Genomic DNA, 24932 nt, shown 5'->3' with positions numbered 1-24932 from the left:
TATGAGTCTGTTTCTGGGGTTTTTTTGGTAAGTTTATTTTGTACATTAGATTTCACATATGAATGAAATTATTGGTACTTGTCTTTCTCTGACTGGCTTATTTCACTCAGCATAGTGCTGTCCAGTTCCACCCATGGTGTTGCAAAGGGGTAAGATTTCCTTTTTTATGGCTGAGTAGTATTCCATCTAAACTTTTATATAAACCAATTAGACTGTATGTACTTGTTTGCTTACTGCTTTTCGCTTAGCCTAACTATTTTGAGATATATCTGTGTTGTTGTTTGTAACAGTAGTTCACTCCTTACTGTTGCTGAAAGGTAGGATTGTGTGGTGAATATAAGCTTAACTTTTGAAAGCAACATCCAAACTGATAGTACTATTTTCTATTCCTGCCAACAGTATATGAGAATTCTAGTTTTTCCATGTCTGTGACCATTTGGTATGGTCAGTCTTACTAATTCTAGCTATCTGTAGGGGTGTAGTGCTGTCTCATTGTGTCTTTAATTTGCATTTATTTAGTGACTAGTGATTGGGCATCCTTTTATGTGCCATCTGTTTACTTCCTTTGGGGCGAATATTCAGATCCTTTGCCCATTTGAAAATCAGGCTGTTCTCTTTATAGGCTTTCTTAGCTGTTGCTGAAGTTTGGGAACCATTAATTTATTTAAGCCATGTTTTCAATTGACTTTAAAATTTTATGCCCCATATCTCAGTTTTTGTTTTACCATAGTAGCTTTTAGTGGAAGTGTGGTAAAATATATAAAACATAACATTTACCATTTTAATCACTTTTGAGTATACTCAAAATGTTATGTAACCATCACCATTATCTATTTCAGAACTTTTCATTATCCCCCCCGAAAATTCTGAACTCATTAGATAACTCCATTCCCCTCACCCCCAGTCTAGATATTTCATGTACATTCAGTTCATTCTTTTGTTGCTTATGGTTTTGGTGTCATATATAACCAAGCATTGCCTTATTTAAGGTCGTACACTCCTATATTTTAAGGATTTTATAGTTTAGCTCTTACATTCAGTCTCCGATCCATTTTTAGGTACAGTTCACATATACTGAATTGAAGAATCTTAGTTGTACCGAAGTATACACTTATGTAACTCACATCTCAACACTATTTCTCTTTCCAGAACATTCTCTGTATGCTTACCCTGTCCATCCCCATTCTTCCAGAGACAACTGCTATTTTGATTTTATTCACCTTAGATTAATTTAGCCTTTCCCAGATCTTTTTTGTAAATGGAATTATGTAGTAATTTTTGCATCTTACTTTTTTTGCTCAGTGTAATGATTGTGGTATCTCTCCAGTGTGTTTCCTCTGTCAGTTGATTTTTATTTTTGATTGTTAAGTGGCATTGCATTATACAAATACTGCATACTTTACGTATTTTCCTCTTAGGTTGTTTCCGGTTCTGGGAGCTTGTGAATAAAAGCTCTTACGAACATTTTTTAAAAAGATGTTATTTATTTTTTAGAAAGAGGGGAAGGGAGGAAGAGAGAGAGGGGGAGAAGCATTGAACAGCTGCTTTTTGCATGCCCTCAGCCCTGGGGGGCCTGGTCTGCAAACCAGGCGTGTGCCCTGACTAGGAATTGAACCTCTGGTTCACAGGCCAGCGCTCAACCCACTGAATCACATCAGCCAGGGCTCCTATGAACATTCTTGTAGAATTCTTTAGTCCACATGTCCTTTTTCTTTTTCCCCCCTTTTTAGCCCACATGTCTTTTGTGGTGTATCTTTTATTTCATTCTTTTTTATTTTTGTAGTTTTGTTGGGGTAATTTCTATTGTCCTGTGTTTGAATTCACTCATTACTTTCTTCAGCTCTGTTCATTCTCTTGTTAAACCCATCTAATGAATATGAAATCCATAATATATTCTAATTCTTAGTTTTACTTGTTTTTATTTTTAAGTATATTTTATTGATTATGCTATTACAGTTTTTCCAATTTTTTCCTTTTATCCCCCCTTCACCCTATACCCACAACCCTCCAGCATTCCCCCCACTTAGTTCATGTCCATGGGTCATACATATAAGTATGTGACTTATCTGTTTTCTATACCATTCTAAACCTCTTTCCATCCATTTTATACCTGCCAATTATGCTTCGTATTCCCTGTACCTTCTCCCATTCTTCCCCTCCCCCTCCCCACTGAAAACCCTCCATGTGATGTCCATTTCTCTGGTTCTGTTCCTGTTCTAGTTGTTTGCTGAGTTTTTGTTTTTGTTTTTTAGGTTCTGTTGTTGATCGTTGTGAGTTTGTTGTCATTTTATTGTTCATAGTTTTTGATCTTCTCCTATTTCTTAGATCTAAGTTCCTTTAATATTTCACATAAAAAGGGCTTGGTGATGATGAACTCCTTTAACTTGACCTTATCTGGGAAGCACTTTATCTGCCCTTCCATTCTAAATGATAGCTTTGCTGGATAGAGCAATCTTGGATGTAGGTCCTTGCCTTTCATGACTTGGAATACTTCTTTCTAGCCCCTTCTTGCCTTTAAGGTTTCTTTTGAGAAATCAGCTGAGAGTCTTATGGGCACTCCTTTGTCTCCTTTTCTCTTACTGCTTTTAGTATTCTCTATCTTTAATCTTGGGTAATGGAATTATGATGTGACTTGGTGTGTTCCTCCTAGAGTCCAATTTCTTTGGTACTCTCTGGGTTTCCTGGACTTTCTGGAAGTCTGTTTCCTTCACCAGATTGGGGAAGTTTTACTTCATTATTTGTTCCAATAAGTTTTCCATTTCTTGCTCTTCCTCTTCTCTTTCTGGCACCCCTATTCTTATATTGGGCAGCTTAAAGTTATCCCAGAGGTTCCTAAGCCTCTCCTCAGTTTTGCCCAGCCCTGCCCTCTCTTTTCCCGAAGCCAATCCCCATATTGTTGTCTGTGTCCCTGGGTTGTGCATAAGTGTTCTGTGGTTACACCCTTCACCGTCTTTCATCTCATTCCCCCAACCCTTCCACTTTCCAGCAGCCGTCTCTTTTACATGTCTAAACTTCTGATACTGTGGTATTTTGTTCATTGGTTTATTGTGTTCATTATATTCCTCATACAAGTGAGATCATATGGTATGTTTTCTTTCACTGACTGGCTTGATTCACTTAACATAATGCTCTCCAGGTCCATCCATGCTGCAAAATGTGTGAGCTTTTCATTTTCACTGCTGTGAACTATTCCATTGTGTAAATGTAACACAGCTTTTTTTATCCACTCGCATACTGATGGGCACTTAGGATGTTTCCAGGTGTTGGTAGTTGTAAATAGTGCTGGTATAAACATATAGGGGTACATATATATTTTTTTGTATTAGTGTTATTTGAAGAAATTACTTGGCATTTTTAAATACTGTTATAAATAATATATTTCTAAAACACTTCCTTTTCTAATTGTTTGTTCCTACATAGACTTAAAAAATTCACCTGTATCCAGTGACCTTACTATGTATATATAGTAACATTATTAGCAATCATTTTGTTTTATTAGTTTTTAAAGATTTTATTTCTTTATTTTTAGAGAGAGGAAAAGGGAGGGAGAAAGGGAGAGAAACATTCACTTTGTATCTAGTGATCTTTATTTACCTATTCTTTGTAATAGATCAGGTCTAGGTTCTTTTGGATTTTTAAGGCATGTATTCAGACCCAGAGATGATGACACTTTTATTTCTTTGTTTCTAATCATTGTATTTGCCTTTTATTTCCTTTTCTGCTGTGTTTGCACTATTGCCTCTCCATTGCAATGCTGAGTAGAAATGGTAGTGGACTTCCTGTTCTTGTTCCTGACCTTAGTGATAAAATGGCATTTTACCAAAATGTATGATGTTTGCTATGGAAACATAACCTTTATCAGATTAAGGATGTTTCTTTCTATTCGTAGTTTGTTAAAAATTTTAGTTATGAGTGGACATTGAATTTTATTAAATTTCTTTTTTGCATTTATAGAGGGGATAATGTGATTTTTTCCCTTATTGATTTGCTAATATTAAATCAATCATGTAGTCCTCGAATAAACCCAGGTTGGTCATAACATATGTGGTTGGATTTGATTTATTTTTAGTTGAAAAAATTTTTTGCATCTATGATCATGAGAGATATTGGCTTGTATCATTCCTTTTTTATAATGTCCTTGTCAGGTTTCCCTGTGATTCCTAATTCAAAATGAATCCCCTTTTCCCTATTCTCTGAAAGATTTTCTTTATGATTAGTGTTTTTTCTCAAATGTTTGGACAAATATACTGTAATCAGGAACTTGTATTTCATATGCAGGAGTTACAGATACTTTTCTCTAATAGATATAGGACTGTTTAAGTTTGTAACTTCTCTGTCAGTTTTTAATGTTTTATTTTTCTATTGTCCATCTATTCTGAATTTTCAAATCTGTTGGTATATAGTTTTCTGTAATATCACTTTTATGTAATTCAATTAATAACATTAATGTTTTTAATTTTGGTTGCTAATATTTATTTTTCTGATCAGTCTTGCTTAGGTGACTATCAGTGTTAATGTTTTCAAAGAACCAATTTTTAATTATAAATCTTGATATATGGTAGTATAAGTCCTTTAATATTTATTGATTTCTTTGTAGTGATAGATTTTGGAATCAATTTTTTAGTTTTCTAAAAAAGACATAGGGTATTGATTGGTATCTATAGATTTTATGTTATACATTTGCTTTTATTTTAATTTCTGTTTTCATTTTATAAGGATTTTGTTTCTCAAAGCATAATCATATTTATTTGATGATTCTTTATAAAATATTTGTTTGCAGTAGATAAGAAGCTTCCATTGTTAATATTTTCTTAAGTAATTGCTACGCACTTGCACGAAAAGGATAAACACGTCACGCTGAGGATGAGGGAGAGACTCTCCTTACAGAAGTCTTTTCACACACGTGCACACGCTGCTCAGGATCAGTGATTTTGCAAAATGTGCTTCAGTGTCCTGATCTAGTGAACGTTACCTTCCAAAATACTGAGTACATTGAATGGGGCTTACATATTGGAGATGTGAATTAATGAAGAAGGTAGAGTGTATATATTTAAGAAAATTTAGTGCTTAATTTCGGGGGCAGTGATACTGTCTCATTGTTTAACAATGCTAATTGATATGTTTATGTTTGTTTTTCTAGTGATATGCAGTTTTCGAGGATCTGTCCCTCAAGGGTTGGTCTTAGAAATAGGAGAAACAGTCCAGATTCTTGAAAAATGTGAAGGTAAGTATGGGCATATAAAGCATACAAATAGTGATCATTTGGGGCAGTATTATATACATTTATTTTATATAAATATGTATGGTAACATTATCAGCATTATTAAAAACACAGATTTATCTGTGTTTTTCTATTGTTGCTTGCATGTGGAACTATTAACCCAAGCCCATGAAGATTTACATCTGTGTTTTCTTAAATGCATCTTTGCCTTTTGAAAATATAAATATTTTTAATGTCCTCTCTGGCGACTCAGACTGCCCCATAGGTTTTCAAATATCTCTCTAGAGTGCAGTCAGTTCAGTGCTATGGTATAAGGGAGAATACACGGCAGCAGAAATTCAGCGCCATCCTATATGCAGACAGCACAGCACTGGTTTTGACAGTGGGGACCACTTACTGACATCCTCACTAGCCGTGTCTTGGTTTCTCTGCATTCTCTTGCTAACACTCGATGCTGTTAGAATTTAAAAATACAAATTATAATCAGTGTGCTAGAAGTAAAAAATTACAACCATTGTGGTAGAAATAAAATGTTAGCATATTGTGTGTGTGTGTGTGTGTGTGTGTGTGTGTCTTAGCCAGGTTATTGGATCCCCCTTTTTGGAGTACAGTTCAATGAACTTTTTGAATTTTGAAAATTTTGAATTTTAAATGCATAATCTTGTAACCAGTACCATAGTCCAGATACAGAACATTTTCATCACCTGCAGAGTGATGTTAAGCTCCTTGTGTAGGCAACCTTCCTTTCCAACTTCCTTCCCTTTGCCCTGGTAACCACTAATCTATTTTCTGTCTCTCTAGTTTTTTGTTTCTTCAGAATATCCTGTAAATGGAATTATATATGGCATGTATAGTCTTTTGTGTCTGTCTTCTTTCACTTTGCATAATACATTTGAAATCTGTTCATGTTGTATGTATCTGTAGTTTGTTCTTTCTGAGTGGTATTTCATCATATAGGTTAAAACCATATTTTATTTGTCCGTGCAGTAGTTGATGGACATTTGAATTGCTTTCTTTTTGAAGATTATGAATGAAGTTGTTATAAACATTGAATATAGGTTTAACTTTTGATTTCTACTGGATAAAATAGTGTTCTTGCACAAGTTTTAAACTTTTAGATTTATATTTGTCTCCGATACATTTTGAGCTAATTTGTTTATAATTCAAGGTATGGTTTCAGGTTCTTTTTTGTTTTTTAGATACATATATCCAGTTGTTCCAGCCCTGCGATTGCCTGAGGGAGGGTAGGAGAGCTGAGCGGGGGTGGGGCAAAGGGGAAAAAACGGTAAAAGGGGAAAATTGGGGCAACTGTAACAGCAATAAAACATTAAAAAATAAAATAATAGGATAAAATAAAAAAACAATAGTTTCAGCACTATTTATTGAAAAGACCTATCATTCTTCCATTGAAGTACCTTTTCATTGTCAAAAATTAATTGTTAATTTATGTGTGTGTTTATTTCTGGATTTTCCTACGTATTTCATTGATCTGTGTGTCTATCTTTTAGCCAGTACCATGCTATCTAGATTATGGTGGGTTTATATTAAGTCTTGAAATTAGTTAGATAGTGTGAATCATTCACATATTTCTTTTCAAAATTGTTTTCACTATTCTGGTAGTGAAATTTCACTATTCTTGCCTCTGCAAGTTAATGCTAAAATTTTTGCTGTGATTTTGATTAGGATTGTGTTGACTCTAGATCAATTTGGGGATAATTAACATTTTAACAATACTGGTTTTTGCAGTTTGTGAACATGGTAAACCTCTTCTGTTACTTAGGTCTTCTCTGGTTTTCCTGTTGCATCTTCCTTGGGACTGCTAGTGCTCTGTTTTGCACTGTGCATGCTACAGGGCTTCTGGTTTCCGAGTTCAGCGTAGGGCTGTGGAGAGGGAGATGGGTTAGGGCAAGTTAAAAAGGCATTGTTCTTACCATTATTAAGATTTCTTGAATAAATGCTCTTTGGATTATTTCTAGAGCTCTAAAAAAGTTTTCTTTGACAGTTTTTGCCAGTGTTTTCATTGCTTTTATCGAGGAGGAACATTTCGGGGAGCCTTACTTTGCCGTGTGTCTGTTGCTGTCATTCTCTAGTCTGTTTTTTAAGATTCTGTGAAGTGTCATGTCGGTGAGGTTATCACTTTTTTCTTTTTAATGAATAAAGGTGTATTTGTCAAGGTATAAATTGAGTTACTCAATCTCAGCTGTTTTGCTAAGGAGAAGCAATGATATTACCCTATTTTCTGTGTATAATGCACACTTTGTTTTGTCCAAATTTTTGAGGGAAAAATAAGGATGCACATTATATATGGGTAAAATGAATACTGTTATACCATGGGTATAATAGTCCATGTATAATGCACACAAAAATGTGGGTGCACATTACACATGGCAAAATATAGTATCTAATTGTTTATTATTTCAGGGGAGAAAAATTTTATTCTTTTCCTCATAGTTTTGTTGTGAGATTTAAAGATTAACACATGGAACAACCTTCTAGTTCCAGTACATGGAATTAAGAGTAATAAGCTCTCAATTAATATTAGCTTTTTATCAATTGCTTTCCTTCTTTTCATTTTTCTCCTTTAAATAAAACTCTTGGCTTTACTTCCTACTCATTGGAACTGTTTTCTCTTAAACCCAAGTAGAGAAATTATGGCAAAACTATGAAGATAATAGTTTGGAATTGAGAAAAATTGGTAATGAAATTTCTTTTCTCTTAAATTTGTTCTTATTGTGTAATTGAAACTTTCGTTATTATTGTTACTATGTATGAATGCTAAGAGGGAATAAATGAATCACAGATGTCCATTTTAACAACTGGAGAGCCTAGAAATGAGAGTAGTGTGGTTTAGTACATGGGAGACTGAATAAAACGAAGAAACAGAAGTCTGGGCTATACTGCCTACCAACCACCAAAAAAGCTGTGTGATTTTGGCATTTTCCTATCCCCAACAATTTCATCTGGGAAGTTTCATGAAATTAGATTACATGTCCTTTGAGGTCTTTTCTGATTTTTTGCATCCTATTCAGTCAACAGGGCTCTGTGCTGCTTTTTCTTTTTTTTTTAAACAAGTTCTTTTTATAAAATTTTTATGGAATTCATTGGGGTGACATTGGTTAATAGAATTATATAGGTTTCAGATGTACATACAATTCTATAATACATCATCTATATATTGTGTGTTCACTACCCAAATTCAAGTCTCCTTCTATCACCATTTACCCCCCATTTCTTTCTATCTATCTATCTATTTATTTATTTATTTATTTATTTGACAGAGGGAAAGGGAGGGAGAAAGAGAGGCAGAGAAGCATTAATGTGTGGTTGCCTCTAGTGTGCCTCCTACTGGGGACCTGGTCTGCAAGCCAGACATGTGTCCTGACTAGGAATTGAACAGATGGCGCTTTGGTTCCCAGGCCAGCACTCAGTCCACTGAGCCATACCAGCCAGGGCTATCCTCCGTTTCTCTTCTGCCCCCCACCCCACCCCACTCTTCTTTCCCTCTGGTAATCAACATAATATTGCAGATGTGTATGAGTTTTTTTCTTAATCTTTCACCTTTTTTACCAGGCCCCAACCCTTGTCCTCTGTGACAGCTGTCAGTCTGTTCTTTGTATCTGTGAGTTTGTTTCTCTATGTTTGCTAGTTTATTTTTTTGTTCACTAGATTTCACATATATGTGAAATCATATGGTATTTGTCTTCTCTGACTGGCTTGTTTCACTTAGCATAATACTCTGGATAGAAAGAATTAACATCATTAAAATGTCCATACTACCCAAAGCAATCTATAGATTCAACACAATTCCTATCAAGATTATTAATAGACATATAAAAATATGGTCAACATCACTAATCATCAGAGAAATGCAAATTAAAATCACAAGGAGAATCATCTCACACCTTTCAGAATGGCTCTCATCAACAAATAAACAAATAAGCACTGGTGAGAAGGTGGAGAAAAGGGAACCCTCCTGTATTGTTGGTGGGAATGCAGACTGGTGCAGCTACTCTGGAAAGCACTCTGGAGTTACCTCAAAAAGTTAAAAATGGAACTGCCTTGTGACCCAGCGACTCCACATCTGGGAATATATCCAAAGAAATCCTAAACACTAATTTGAAAGAATATAAGCACTCCTATGTTCATTGCAGTTATTTACAATGGCCAAGATTTGGAAGCAGCACAAGTGCCTATCAGTAGACCAGTAAATAAAAAAGTACATTTACACAGTGGAATACTGCTCAGCCATAAAAAGAAGAAAATCTTACATTTTTTGACAGTATAGATGGACCTAGGGCTTTGTGATGAAAATTGGGAGTGTTGTGTTTATTGTAAGACTGTTCCTTTTGGAGTCGACTACCACTAACGAAGGCACTGTTAATGTGCCTTTATTAGAAAGTTTTGCATTAATTTTGTTCTAACAATACTTATTGTATGTGTTATAGAAAATGACAACAGTATGATTTTAATATTCTCTGTATGATTTCTTTTAGGTTGGTACAGAGGAGTTTCAACAAAGAAGCCAAATGTAAAGGTAATGAATAATTTTATTATCTTTTCTAATGTAGGAAGTTGCCTAGTGTGTTTGATATGAAAACATTTTTTACTGGTCATCTTTTAATCTTTTACAATAGCCACACTCATTTCTTCCTTTACAAAACTGTATCAATCTCTGCCTCAGCAACATGAGAATAGTTTTTTTAAAAGGACAGAATATGGTCATAGCTGCAAAGCTTATTTTGGAAAATCTTATTAGAACATTTGATATCTTGTCCTTCAAATATTTGACAAAAGTAGCACTTCCAGCCAAGATGGAGGTGCAGGTAGATACACTTTGCCTCCTCATACAACCAAAAGAAGGACAACAGCAAATTTGAAAACAAAAAAATAACCAGAATTGCCAGAAAACTGAACTGTATGGAAGTCCGACAACCAAGGAGTTAATGAAGAAACATTCTTCTAAACTGGTAGGAGGAGCAGAGCCGGGCAGCTGGGTGAAGAAGACTCACAGCAAGGTGGCGGCTGGCAGACCATGTGGTCCAACATTTGTGTGCAGATAAACCTGGAGAAACAACTGGGAGAGAGACAGACCACACAACCCAGGGCTCCAGAGTGGGGAAATAAAGCCTCTAAACTTCTGGCTGTAAAAACCTGTGGGAATTGCGGGAGAAACTCCCAGCCTCACAGGAGAGTCTGGTGGAGAGACCCACAGTGTCCTAGAGCATAACACCACCTACCTGAAAATCAGTACCAGAAGGGCCCAATTTGCTTGTGGGTAGCAGGGGAAGTGACTGAAAGTTGGCAGAGAGCTGAGCAAGCAGCATTGTTCCCTCTCTGACCCCTTCCACATGCCGCATCACAATGCAGTGCCGAGGGTTGTCCTGCCCTGGTGAATACCTAAGGCTCCACCCCTTACTATGTAAGAGGTACATGGAGACAAAAAATATGGCCCAAATGAAAGATCATATCAAAGCTTCAGAAAAAATGCAGCTGAACAATGAAGAGATAGCCAACCTATCAGATGCAGAATTCAAAGCACTGGTAATCAGGATGCTCACAGAAATGGTTGAGTATGGTCGCAAAATAGAGGAAAAAGTGAAGGCTATGAAAAGTGAAATAAAGGAAAATGTACAGGGAACCAACAGTAAAGGGAAGGAAACTGAAACTCATATCAATGATTTGAAGCAGAAGGAAGAAATAAACATTCAACCAGAACAGAATGAAGAAACAAGAATTCAAAAAAATAAGGTGAGGCTTAGGAACCTCCAGGACATCTTTAATCATTCCAACGTCTGAATCATAGGGGTGCCAGATGGAGAAGAGGAAGAGCAAGAAATTAAAAACTTCTTTGAAAACATAATGAAGGAGAACTTTCCTAATCTGGCAATGGAAATAGACTTCCAGGAAGTCCAGGAAACCCAAACTGTCCCAAAAAAGTTGGACCCAAGGAAGCACACACCAAGGCACATCATAATTCTATTACCCAAGATTAAAGATAAAGAGAGATAAAGAGAGAATCTTAAAAGCAGCAAGAGAAAAGGAGACAGTTACCTACAAAGAAGTTCCCATCACACTGTCAGCTGATTTCTCAAAAGAGACCTTAAAGGCAAGAAGGGGCTGGAAGGAAAGTATTCTAAGTTATAAAAGGCAAGGACCTACATCCAAGATTACTCTATCCAGCAAAGCTTTCATTTAGAATGGAAGGGTAGATAAAGTGCTTCTCAGATAAGGTCAAGTTAAAGGAGTTCATCATCACCAGGTTCTTATTTTATGAAATGTTATATGAAACGCTAAAGAAACTTATTCTAAGAAATAGAAGACCAAAAACTGTGAATAGTAAAATGACAACAAACTCACAACTATCAACACTGAACCTAAAAAACAAAAACAAACTCAGCAAACAATTAGAACAGGAACAGAATCAGAGAAATGGATATCACATGGAGGATGTTCAGTGGGGAGGGGGAGGTGAAGAATGGGGGGAAAGGTACAGGGAATAAGAAGCATAAATGGTAGGTGCAAAATAGGGGGAGGTTAAGAATAGTGTGGGAAATGGAGGAACCAAAGAACTTACATGTATGACACATGGACATGAACTAAGGTGGGGGAATGATGAGAGGGGGCTACAGGGCAGAGGGGAATAAAGGAGTGAAAAAAATGTGACAATTGTAATAGCATAATCAATCAAATATATATATATATTAAAAATATATTTTATTGATTATGCCATTACAGTTGCCTCATTTCCCCCCCTTCATTCCACTCCACCCTATATACTCCCTACCCCACCATTTCCCCCCCTTTGGTTTATGTCCATGTGTCACAAGTTCTTTAGATTCTATATTTCCCAGACTATTCTTGCCCTCCCCCCTGTCTATTTTCTACCTACCATCTATGCTACTTATTCTCTGTACCTTCTCCCCCCTTCTCCTCTTCCCACTCCCCTGTTGCTAACCCTCCATGTGATCTCCATTTTTGTGGTTCCGCTCCTGATCCAGCTGTCCTCTTAGTTTGCTTTTGTTTTAGGTGTGGTTGTTAATAACTGTGAGTTTGCTGTCCTTTCACTGTTCGTATTTTTTATCTTCTTTTTCTTATATAAGTCTCTTTAACATTTCATATAATGGCTTGGTGGTAATGAACTGCTTGAACTTGACCTTATCTGAGAAGTACTTTATCTGCCCTTCCATTCTAAATGAAAGCTTTGATGTGGCTGTAGGTCTTTGGATTTCATGACTTGGAATACTTCTTTCCAGCCCCTTCTTGCCTGTAAGGTCTCTTTTGAGAAATCAGCTAACAGTCTGATGGGAGCTCCTTTGTAGGTGACTGTCCCCTTACCCCTTGCTGCTTCTAGGATTCTCTCCTTCATTTTAATCTTGGCTAATGTAATGATGGTGTGCCTTGGTGTTATTAAAAAATACTTGACAGAAGTAAAGTGACTTATTTATAGGCCTAGTCCAAGTGATTAGCTGTGTGATTAGATGAATTTTTTTTGAAATACAAAGTGAAACATTTTAAAAATAATATTCAATTAGATGTCTTTGTTGATCATAATGTTCTTACTAAAATATGAATTTAAGCAAGATTTATAAGTGCATAATCCTAATTTTATGAATTAGATTTTGTGTTTATTCTGTTACAATTAATATTAATTTGCTCAAACAAAATATATTTTAATGAAGTTATAATACACTTAGGAACATTCATTTTTAAAATTAATTAATTAATTAATTAATTAATTATTTTAGAGACAGGAAGGGAGGGAGAAAGAGAGAGAGAGAAACATCAATGTGTGGTTGCCTCTCACATGGCCCCCAGTGGGGACCTGGCCTGCAACCCAGGCATGTGCCCTGACTGGGAATCTAGCCTGTGACTCTTTGGTTCGCAGCCTGTGCTCAATCCACTGAGCTATGCCAGCCAGGGCAGGAACATTTTTCTCAAATAATACATTTACAAAATGTTTTTTCTGCTTATACTTTCATATAATTAACATCAGTTTTTCTTGTTTATTTTCTGCAGCTTAATACTTTTATGCTTTTTCTTGTGTAGAAAAAATATCAAAAGTGTCATGTATTATTTTTATTTAAAAAATTATTCAGAGTTCTAACCATCAGTTTTGCTAGTAGGATCATTCATTTCATTAGTTTTTAAGGTAATGACTATAAGAAGACAATATATTCAAACTTTAAATCTTCATAGTCAGGGCTTCTCATTCTGGGCATTGTTGACATTTTGGGCCAGATAATTTTTTTGTTGTGGGAGGCTGTCTTGTGCATTATAAGATGTTTAGTAGCCTGTATCACCTCTGTTCACTAGATATCAGTAACATTCCCTGCTCAACCTGTGACAATGAAAAATGTCTCCAGATATTGCCAAAGGCCCTGGGGTAGGGTGGGGGTAGTAAGATTGCTTCTGGTTGAAAACCAGTGCTCATAGGTAATTTCTTTCCTCGTATGTTTAGTTTTAAATCACTCTTTTCAGGTGTTATTTCCATCTTGCAAATGTCTATAAGGACATAATTTCTATTTGTATTTTTTGTTTATTATCTTGATTTAAAATTGTCAGGCATTTAGAACATGAATATATGAGAAATCTTATAAATGATTGGAATGCTATAATTTGTGAGGTGTGTATTTTGGTAGTACCAACTCCATTAAAAAAATAATTTTAGAATCTTTTTATTTCATTTTCTTTATTTTTTAAATATTTTATTTATTTATTTTTTTAGAGAGAGGGAAAGGAAGGAGAAAGAGTGGGAGAGAAACATCAATGTGTGGTTGCCTCTCATGTGTCCCCTACTGGGGACCTGGCCTGCAACCCAGACATGTGATCTGACCGGGAATCAAACTGGTGACCCTTTGCGTCACAGGCCTATGCTCAATCCACTGAGCTACACCAGCCAGGGTCCAACTCAATTCTTGAATCTTGCATTTTTTTTGTTTTTTGTTTTAATTGTTATTCAAGTACAGTTGTCTCCATTTCCCTCCCGTACTTCCTCCACCCCAGCCATCCCCACCTCCCACCCTTGATCCTGCCCCCCTTTGGCTTTGTCCATGTGTCCTTTATACATTTTCCTTGACAACTCTTCCTCATTTCCCCCCTATTATCCTCTCTTACATCCTCTGTGGTTACTATCAGTTTGTTTTTTATTTCAATGTCTTACTTGCTTGTTTGTTTTATTGATTAGGTTACACTTACCTATTTGTCTTTCACTTCCTGGCCTATTTCACTTAGCATAATGCTCTCCAGATCTATGCAGGCTGTTGCGGAGGGTAGGAGCTCCTCTTTCTTTCTGCTGTATAGTATTCCATTGTGTAAATGCACCACAGTTTTTTGATCCACTCACTCATTTACTGGTGGGCACTTAGGTTGCTTCCAGCACTTGGCTACTGTAAATTGTGCTGCTATGAACATTGGGGTGTATAGGTTCTTTTGGATTGGTGTTTCAGGATTTTTAGGGTATAGTCCCGGCAGTGGAATTGCTGGGTCAAAAGTCAGTTCCAGTGTCAGTTTTCAGAGGAAATTTTATACTGTTTTCCACAGTGGCTCCACCAGTCTGCATTTCTACCTGCAGTATACTAGGGTTCCCTTTTCTCCACAACCCCATCCGCACTTGTTTGTTGATTTGGTTGTTATGATGGCCATTGTGACTGAGGTGAAGTGGTATGTCATTGTGATTTTAATTTGCATCTCTCTGATGGCTATTGTTGCTGAGCATCTTTTCATATGTCTCCGGGTCCTCTGTGTGTCCCCCTTGGAGAAGTGTCTGTTCACGTCCTTTGCCCATTTTTTAATTGGATTGTTTGTAGCATTTTTTAACAATACATATGTGTATACCTCTTTTTTCCAGAAAAATGGTATATTTCTGTTCTTTTATTGATCCATTCACAAGTATAGACAAGGCATTACAATCTACAACAGAGTTGTCGAAATCATTTTCACCAGGGGCCACATCACCCTCATAGTTGCCTTCAAGGGCGAAATGTAATTTTAGGACTGTATAAATGTAACTACTCCTTAACTGGGGGCAAGGAGCTCAGTGCTGCCGCAGGGTAGAAATAAGGTGCCCGGAAGATAAAATAAGGTGGAGGGCTGGATTCGGCCGTTGGGCCCTGTGTTTGCCACCTGTAATCTACAGTGTTTCCACAAGGACTAACAAGATGTAATGCTAGGAAATAAAGCAACATATAAACAGATAGGTATCATTTAAACAAATGTATCTAGGAGACAAAATGTGTGCTTGAGAGAGGAAAGATAAACACTTATTTATTTAGTTTGCTTTGTCTGTCTGAATAAAGCAGCTGCTTATTACAGTTTTATCTGCAAACAATAAAATTTGGAATGAAGTTACTGCTTCCTCCCATCACCCCACTCAGGTGGAGGCACAGGGAGATTTGTTTAAACAAGTGCTCACATGTTTCTGTGTCCGCAGTGTAGTTGTTGCCAGGAATAGTTGTGGCCAGCACTGAGACTTGGAGCTCTGGGGGTTGTTTCTTGTGCTTTCAAGATTCTTAGCTCCCCAGATTCTGTCTCAAGGCCCATCTGATGGATTGTTTCCCTAAATACGTCCTTTCATCTACTACATCGTCAGCCATACCTGTCACACACCCACACTGAATAAAGAAGGGCTGGAGAAGGAGATACAGGGGTGGACTTCCTCAGAGAGTTGTGAATATAATACTTTTTAAAGACTAAAAAGAAAAATATATAACCTCCTCTCAGTAACTTTTATTTGTATTCCTAAACTTAAAAGATGGACAGTATTAATAACTGAATTTCATTTTCTGTAGCAGTGATATTTTGTAGAACATGGTTAAAATTCCTTAGTGTTGGTAAAAGATAATCATTTAGTGATTTAACACTCTTAAAATAAAATGCATTCCTATACATCTTTTATTTGTCTTCATAATATGGCCCCAATGAGAATTTCAGTAGGTTTTTCATAGGTATTAGTAGTTAAAGAAAAATAAAAAGATGACTTATTAAAAGTTTTATAAGAATTATAAAGTATTTCATGCAAGTGGAAACTAAAATAGACTTTAGGCCAAAAACTGTAACTAGACAGAAAAGGTCATTATATAATGATAAGGGTCAACTCAACAAGAAGATAATAGTCTATAAATATATGTGTGCTCAAAAATGGATCCTGAATTATATTAAATGCAGATCTGAAATGAGAAGTAGATAACGATATAATAATAGTAAGGGACCTCAATAGTTCACTTTTATCAATAGCTCATCCAGACAGAAGAGCAACAAGGAAATGTTGGACTTGAACTACAGACCACATTTCTATAACATTTATACATATATACACCCCCACACATACACATACAAATATATACTATACATATGTACTATATATGTACACTATGTATGATATAGATATATATTATATAGATATACATATATGTAGTATATGTGTACTATATCTATCTACTATATAGGTGTATGATATGTATAGTACATAGATAGATGTATATAGAGATATGAGAAGATATGTGTATATATATATCTATATAGTACATGTCATCTATCAGCATCAGAATATACATTCTTTTCAATTGTAAAGGAACATTCTTCAGAATAGATCATAATGGTAGGTTATATAGCAAGGCAAATTTAAGAAGACAAATCATACCATGTATCTTTTCCAATGGTATGAAACTAGAATTCAGTAACAGAAAGAAAAACTGGAAAATTCACAAATATGTGGAAATTAAACAACATACCCCTGAACAACCAGTGAGTCAAAGAAGAAAGAGGGAAATAAAATTGTGACACAAATGAAAACAGCACACTGAAACCTATGGAATGCTGAAAAAGCAATTTTGAAAGGGAAGTTGATCATGATAAATGCTTACAATAAGAAAAATGAAGTCAAGGTGGTGATGTGGGCAGACATGGCTTGCCTCTTTGCACAACCACATCAGAATTGCAACTAAAATATCTAACAACCATCACTCAGGGATGTCAGAAATTGAGTTGAATGGAAGTCTGACAACTATGAAATTCAAGAAACCACATCCATCCAGACTGGTAGTGGGGTGCAGATGCTGAATGGGCTGGTCCCACACCCACATGGATACAAATTTAGGAGGGATATCTTGGGAGCAAGGAGTCCCTTCACCACACCAGGCTCCTCCAGCTCAGGATTCCAGTGGCAGGAAGGTAAGTCCCCACAACTTCCGAACCAGCAGGGATCGGTGGAGGAGGCCGTTGGAGCCCTAAGCAGTTCTTCTTGGGGAACCCACACACAGTCACACCTGCTCAGACTCTCACCCTCTGAGCTCCAGCACAGGGGTGGCAGCTTGAAGGGCAACAGTGGTATATAGGGAGAGACTGAAGTGTCTGGCATCAGGGTGAGCAGAGGCCATTGTCCTTTTGCTGAGCCCTCCCCCCACAGAGCCAGTAGGCTGGTGCCAGATTTGAGATACCATCTACCTGGCTAACAAAATGTGACCTGCCTTGGAGATCCTTAGAGGCTCTATCCCACCCAACTTATGGGCCCACCCGAGATGCTTTTTCATAAGAATGGCCGGTCTTGGCTCTTAAATCCTGTCAAATAAGCAACACTTGGCTTCACTGAGCCCAAGTGGCAGTCAGGTTAGAGTCACAGCTTAGTTTCACCTGAGAATTTCCAAGCCCAGGACAAGTAGCAGCCATCTCAGATTGCTTTATATCTTAGGTGGGGTGGCCCAGAGCCAAACACAGGTGGGGGCTGACCTTGCCCTGCACCACCCAGGAAATTCCAGGGCCAGCGTATCCAGTAGACAGTTTCAGACCACGAAGGAGCACCACCACCCTGCTCCCCAACAGCTGATCCTGCACGGAGGGTGGATGGTGGTGGGAAGTGGTCACTGTCAGTCCTTGTAGCTGACTGGCCTGGGTTAATCCCTCCCATTGATCTGTCAACAGCAACTAAGACTCAACTACAAGAGGAGAGTGTACTCAGCCCACACAAAGGGTGCACCTCAAGTACCCAGCTTGAGGGATAGGGGAGGCTGTGCCACTGGACTCTATAGGATACCTACTACATTTGGCCACACTACCAAGACACAGTCAAAGGAGCTCCAAGTAATATATAGAAACAACCACAGGGAGGCTGCCAAAACTAGGAGACAAAGAAATATGGCCCAAATGAAAGAACAGATCAAAACTCCAGAAAAAGAACTCAACAAAATGGAGATAAGCAATCTATGAGATACTGAGTTCAAAATACTGGTTTTAAGGGTGTTCAAGGAACTTAGGACCTCAGCAACATAAAAAAGATCCAGCCAGAAACTAAGGATACACTAATTGAAATAAAGAACAGTTTACAGGGAAACAACAGTAGAGCAGATGAAGCTGAGAATCAAATCAATGATTTGGAACATAAGGAAGCAAAAACCAACCAGTCAGAACAAGAAGAATAAAAAAAGATTAAAAAAATAGGGTAATGTAAGCAGCCTGTGGGACAACTTTAAGCATTCCAACTTTTGCATCATAGGGGTGCTAGAGAGAGCAGAGAAAGAACAAGAAGTTGGAAATCTATCTGAAAAAATAGTGAAAATTTCCCTAGTTTGGTGAAGGAAATAGACATGCAGGTCCAGGAAGCATAGAGAGTCCCAAACAAGATGGATGCAAGGAGGCCCACTTCAAGACACATCATTATTAAAAGGCCAAAGATGAAAGGTAAAGAGAGACTCTTCAAAGCAAGAGAAAAGAAGTTGGTTTCTGGATGATGCCAGATGGGAGCAGGAAGAAGGAGAATGGACGAAGAGGTAAGGGGATTAAGAAGTGCAAATAGGTAGTTACAGAATAGCCATGAGGATGTAAAGTACAGTATAGGAAATAGAGTAGCTAAAGAATTTATATGCATGACCCATGGACAAGAACAGTGGTGGGGGGATTGCCTGAGGGAGTAGTGGGTGCTGGGTGGAGGGAGTGAAGGGAGAAAATCAGGACAAGTATAATAGCATAACTAATAAAATATAATTTAAAAGAAAAGAATAAAAGATATCTAATAAACTAACTTCTCAAGGAACCACAAACTATGCCCATATATATAGCAAAGGGAAGGAAATAACAAAGGTCAGAGTGGAAATGAAATGGAGACCGTAAAGCAATAGAAAAGATTAACAAAATTAAGAGCTGGTTGTTTTAAATGACAGGCAAAATCGAGAAACCTTTAGACAAAGGAAAAAAAAGAAAATAGAATGAGAAATGAAAGAGAAGATGTGAAAATTGATACTATGGAAATACATAGGATCGTAAGAAACTACACGAACAGTTATATGTCAACAAATTGGATAATGTAGAAGAAATGGATATGTATGTGGAAACGTGCAACCTACCTGAATGAATCAGGAAGCAGTAGAAAATACGAATAGTTATAATGAGTAAGGAAATTGCATCAGTGATCAAAAACCTCCCAACAGTGAAAAGTTCAGGACCAGTTGACGTCATTGGTTAATTCGACCAAACTTGAAAGAATTGACACCCTTCTCAAACTCCTCCGAAAAGTTGAAGAGGAGGGAGCGCTTGCCAACTCACTTCGTAAGGTCAGTGTTACTGATGCCAAAGTCAGGTAAGGGCACTGCAGGAAAATAAAAGTACAGACCAAATATTTCTGCTAAATATAGATGCACAAATTCTTAAGGAAATAGTAGCAATTCAGATTTAACTGTACTTTAAAAGGATTATACACTGTGATCAAGTGGGATTTATCCAAGGGATGCAAGGACGATTCAACATTTGCAAATAAGTAAATATGATACATTGGATTAATAAATCCAATATATCTACATGATCATCTCAATAGATTCTACGTGATCATCTCAATAGATTCAGAAAAAGCATTGGACAAAATACAACACTTTCATAAATAAAACCTAACAGATTTGGTGTGGGAGGAACATACCTCAGCCCAATAAAGACTAGATTGTGACAAGCCTACAGCTGACGTCACACAGACAGGGTGCCCACTCTCAGCACCTGTGTCCATCCCAGCACTGGGGAGTCCTAGCTGGGAAGGAAGGGAATTAAAAGGCATTCAAGTCGGGAAGGAAGAAGTAAAATTTTATTTGTTTGCAGATAGTATGGTATTATTTGTATAAAATTTTAAGATTCTACCAAAGAACTGTTAGAACTAACAAACAAGTTTAGTAAAACTGCAGGACATATAATTTACACAAAGAATTAGTTGTGTCTCCGTATACTAACAGTGAAGTGTTTGAAAAAAATAAAACAACCCATTTCACACTAGCATAAAACATGGTAAGATATTGATGAATAAATTTATCCAAGGAGGAAGGTCTGTACACTGAAAACTATAAAATGCATTACTGTTGAGCAGCTAATAGCCTTGTGTGGTATAAATTGAGTTCGTTGTTGTTAGTGGTGTGGGCCAAAGTGTATTAAAAAAACTAGGTCATTTGCATTTCATATTAAAAGAGTTTCATACATCAGGAAAAGGATGAAAGATTGATAACAAAACTTTATTTTTTAAAGGAAAATACATTTTTTATTTCTTAGGAATTGAAATTATATTATGGCAGATACCAGCATGGAAATGATTTGGAAAGAATAAAAGGAGTAGTTTGAGGCTTCCAAATTGATGAACTCCTGTGAATACAAATGTTAGCCAGAGTCTGAGAATTGTTTCTCAGGTGCTGAGCTGAATGATCTGTGAGTTGTTGGTTAGACAGTATCCAGTATCGTTGGTTTTGTAGGTAAATACCAAGCTTTGCACACGAGTCTATATCCTGAGAGTGATTTGATGGAACATTTTTAATCTGTAGCTTAACTATGTTCATAGTTAAGATCACAGTTTTTCCTGAGGGTCGACTCTGATTGCAAGTACTAGTGAAATTCCTATTTAATAGAATTTGTGAAACTGCCTTCTTAATTAGCAAAGTGGTGGCTACATCAGGAGATCTGCTGTGCTGTTGATGGAGTATTTCCAGGTGAAATCTGATTGCTATTTTAGTATGTATGAGATGTTAATCCCGGATTACTTTTTCTTATAGAAAACCTTATCTTTTACAGGGGATCTTTCCTGCAAATTACATTCACTTGAAAAAGGCAATTGTCAGCAATAGGGGGTGAGTAGTTGGCCTTACTAAACTTCTGTAAAGTTTTTGTTGGTTACAGAGGAGGGCTTTTTTGTTTTCTGTTCATTGTATAAATATGCTGTTAACTTGTTTCCCTGACAGAAATACACTTGTTCATTCATCATATATATATAATTTTGAGGACATAATTTATTTTCCTGTATGCTAGCAAAGTAACCTGAGTTGTGAATTTTATAAAAACAATTATGCATGCAGTATATTTAAAAAGATGTACTATTTTGAGAGCAGTACTTTGATAGGATAGGAGTTAGTGATAAATGTCATTTTGTTTGTATATATCAAGGTGAAGGAGACTTTTAAAATCTCATCTTTTGCAGGTAGAAGTTGAGAAAAACATTAAAGGCATACCTTAAGGATAAAAAGATAGTGTATAAAATGGATACATAGTTTGATAACAAATTTGAGAATCAAAAGCAATCTCTGAGTGGAAGAGAAAAAAGATGTAACTATATCAAAATGTTAACATTTGTTTTTGCATAATCTGTGACTTTTAAAAATTTTAAAGTCATGTTCTATTTTTAAAAGTAATATGTATTATAAAATTGTGATTTTATTTTTTTAATTTACCATTTTAAAATATAAAATTTAAGGTATTGTATAACTATGATAGAGTTTGGCATTAGAAATAATGTTTTTGATCTGAGGTTGAATAAGCATCAAAGTAACCTTCCGGTAAGTTAGGGTTTACTCAGGAAAAGAGAGACTTATGCATCATTCTATGAGATAGAATTTAATACAGGAGGTTATTCATACACATATATGAGGAGTGAAACAGAAAAAGAGGAAATACCGACATAACCTAGAATAATAACTGCAGAAAGCTATCTACACTCTAATGGCTGGGGATACAAAAGATAATAGGTTACAGAAGAGGTGACATCACATGGCTGCTACTGCTATGGATGAAGGGAGGCAGTGAGGCTGTTTCTGGGAATGCCAAAAGCAGCTGGATGCCAGAAACAATTTCTCTGGTGGGGAATCTGGAAGGGGTGTCCAACCTGCAGACTGCAGGCCGCATGCATCCCAGGATGGCTATGAATGTTGGCTCAACACAAAATTGCAAGACTGCAGGCCGCATGCATCCTAGGATGGCTATGAATGTTGGCTCAACACAAAATTGCAAATTTACTTAAAACATTATGAGATTTTTTTTTGTTTTGGTGAAACAGAAACAACAGTGGAGTGAATGAAGCTGAGAATCAAATCAATGAGTTAGAAGATAAGGAAGCAAAAACCAACCAGTCAGAACAAGAGGAAGAAAAAAGATTCCAAAAAAAAATGAGGATAGTGTAAACAGCCTGTGGGACAACTTTAAGCATTCCAACATTTGCATCATAGGGGTGCCAGAGAGAGAAGAGAAAGAGCAAGAAGTTGGAAATCTATCTGAAAAAATAGTGAAAGAAAACTTCCCTAGTTTGGTGAAGGAAATGGACATGCAGGTCCAGGAAGCACAGAGAGTCCCAAACAAGATGGATGTAAAGAGGCCCACTCTAAGACGTATCTTTTTTTTTTTAAGATTTTATTTATTTATTTTTAGAAGGGAAGGAAAGGAGAGAGGGAGAGAAACATCAATGTATGGTTGCCTCTTGCGGGTTCCCTGCTGGGAACTGGCCTGCAACCCAGGCATGTGCCCCGACTGGGAATCGAACCCCGATTGTGTGGTTTTGTCTGGGGGCCTGCACTCAATCCACTGAGCCACACCAGCCAGGGCAAGACATATCTTAATTAAAATGCCAAAGGTAAACAAAGAAAAAATCCTAAAAGCAGCAAGAGAAAAGCAGTTAGTTACCTACAGGAAAGTTCCCATAAGACTGTCAGCTAATTTCTCAAAGGAAACTTTGCAGGCTAGAAGGGATTGGCAAGAAATATTCAAAGTCATGAAAAGCAGGGACCTACAGCCATGATTGCTCTGCCCAGCAAAAGTATCATTTAGAACTGATGGGCAGGTGAAGAGATTCCCAGGCAAGAAAAAACTAAAGGAGTTCATCATCACCACACCATTGTTATATGAAATGTAATAATGGGACTTATTTAAGAAAAGAAGAAGATCAAACCTATGGACAGTAAAATGGCAATAAGTACATATCTATCAGCAATTAACTCTGAAAATCAAACTAAGCATGAAAATCAAACTAAGCAATGAGAGCAACAGAGGACAGAGTCATGGATATGGAGAGTGTTTTGGTGGTTTTGAGATGGGAGGCAGGTGTGGGCGTATGGGAGAAAAGGTGAGGGGATTAAGAAGTACAAATAGGTAGTCACAGAGTAGCCGTCGGGGCATGTAAAGTACAGTATAGGAAATGAGCAGCCAAAGAATGTACGCATGACCCATGGACAAGAACAGTGGTGTGGGGATTGCCTGTGGGAGTGGGCAGTGCTGGGTGGAGGGGGGCCACAGAGGAAAAGCTGGGACAACTGTAATAGCATAATCAATATGCTATTATATTTAAAATATAATAAAAAATGAATGTTCAGGATATTGAGGGTGTATTATAGCCTAAGAAAAATAAGTCAGTATTAGTTTAGAGTTGTGTTAGTATAGATTGAGGTAAGTAGAAAATCTTGAAAATTTAAAATAGAAACATTGTAAAGTTTCCATACATCTTTTTTTTAAAGATTTTATTTTATTTTTAGAGAGGGGAAGGGAGGGAGAAAGAGAGGGAGAGAAACATCAATGCGTGGTATCTTAATTATTAAAGTGTGTAGCTGGAGGCCTAATAGATGAAAGTTTCTAGAAACTTTATTCTGCATTATCCTGTATATTATTTCTGCATTAATCTTACTGCAACATAACTCCCATGTTTGTTTTCATAGTGTCAGGTTTAAATCTCTTAGCCTTGTGCTGACAATACCTATCTGACTTTTCAAACACATTTCCCATGTGTCCCCGTGACAAGTCCTTTTTAATAGGCTTTGTTCAGTACTTTCTCTACATCTCTTTTCATAGCACATTACGCCCTGGAGGGCCCTCTCTTCACCTCCTTGCCCTACAAACCTAGCCTTCCTTTAGGAACCTCAATTTCTTCATGAAGCTTTATCTGATCAACAGTTAGAAGTAAACCTCCTTCAGAACAGTTCTAGAACGTATAGTTAATGTCACATGGTTTTCTTTGGAATTGGAGACATATTATGTTACGTGAACTAAGGCAGTTGGTAAAAGACAAATAGCATATGATGTCACTTATAAGAGGAATCTAATGAACAAAATATAAGCAAAATAGAACCAGAGGCATAGAATCATGGAATAGACTGACAGCTGTAATAGGAGAGGAGGGAGGTGGGGACTCTGAAAGAGGGTGAAGGGATTAGTCGAAGAACATGTGAGGGACCCATAGACATGGACAACAGAGAGGGGATTGACGATGGAAGTGGGGGTGGATTGGGTCGAGGGGGGTGAAGGGGGCAATAGAGACAGCTATAACAGCACAAACAATACTACAAAATTAAGAAAAATAAAAAAAATTGCAATTTTCCTGATTGTTTCTGTCAGTTTCCTAATTATCTCTTTAGCACTCTTGAGACATAGCATATAGAAATAACCACAGAAAATTTTTAAAAATATTTTTTATTTATTTATCTTTAGAGGGGAAGGGAAGGAG

General features: G+C 36.9%; 1 protein-coding gene across 6 annotated transcripts in view; it reads left to right on the top strand.

Moving 5' to 3' along the window:
• DOCK3 (dedicator of cytokinesis 3) overlaps positions 1-24932 on the top strand; it is a 301329-nt gene that overhangs the window by 54990 nt on the left and 221407 nt on the right. For all 6 annotated transcript variants that reach the window (XM_037049608.1, XM_037049606.1, XM_037049605.1 and 3 more), the window contains exons 2-4: positions 5141-5224; positions 9715-9755; positions 21248-21303. In XM_037049608.1, coding sequence (XP_036905503.1) covers positions 5141-5224; positions 9715-9755; positions 21248-21303 — 181 coding nt within the window. The remainder of the gene's footprint in view (positions 1-5140; positions 5225-9714; positions 9756-21247; positions 21304-24932) is intronic.

Source organism: Sturnira hondurensis, unplaced genomic scaffold (assembly GCF_014824575.4).
Source record: "Sturnira hondurensis isolate 20B ecotype Veracruz unplaced genomic scaffold, ASM1482457v3 Scaffold0006496, whole genome shotgun sequence".
Taxonomy (NCBI): domain Eukaryota; kingdom Metazoa; phylum Chordata; class Mammalia; order Chiroptera; family Phyllostomidae; genus Sturnira; species Sturnira hondurensis.
Note: the sequence above shows the minus strand (reverse complement) of the source record. Positions and strands in the feature narration are given on the sequence as shown.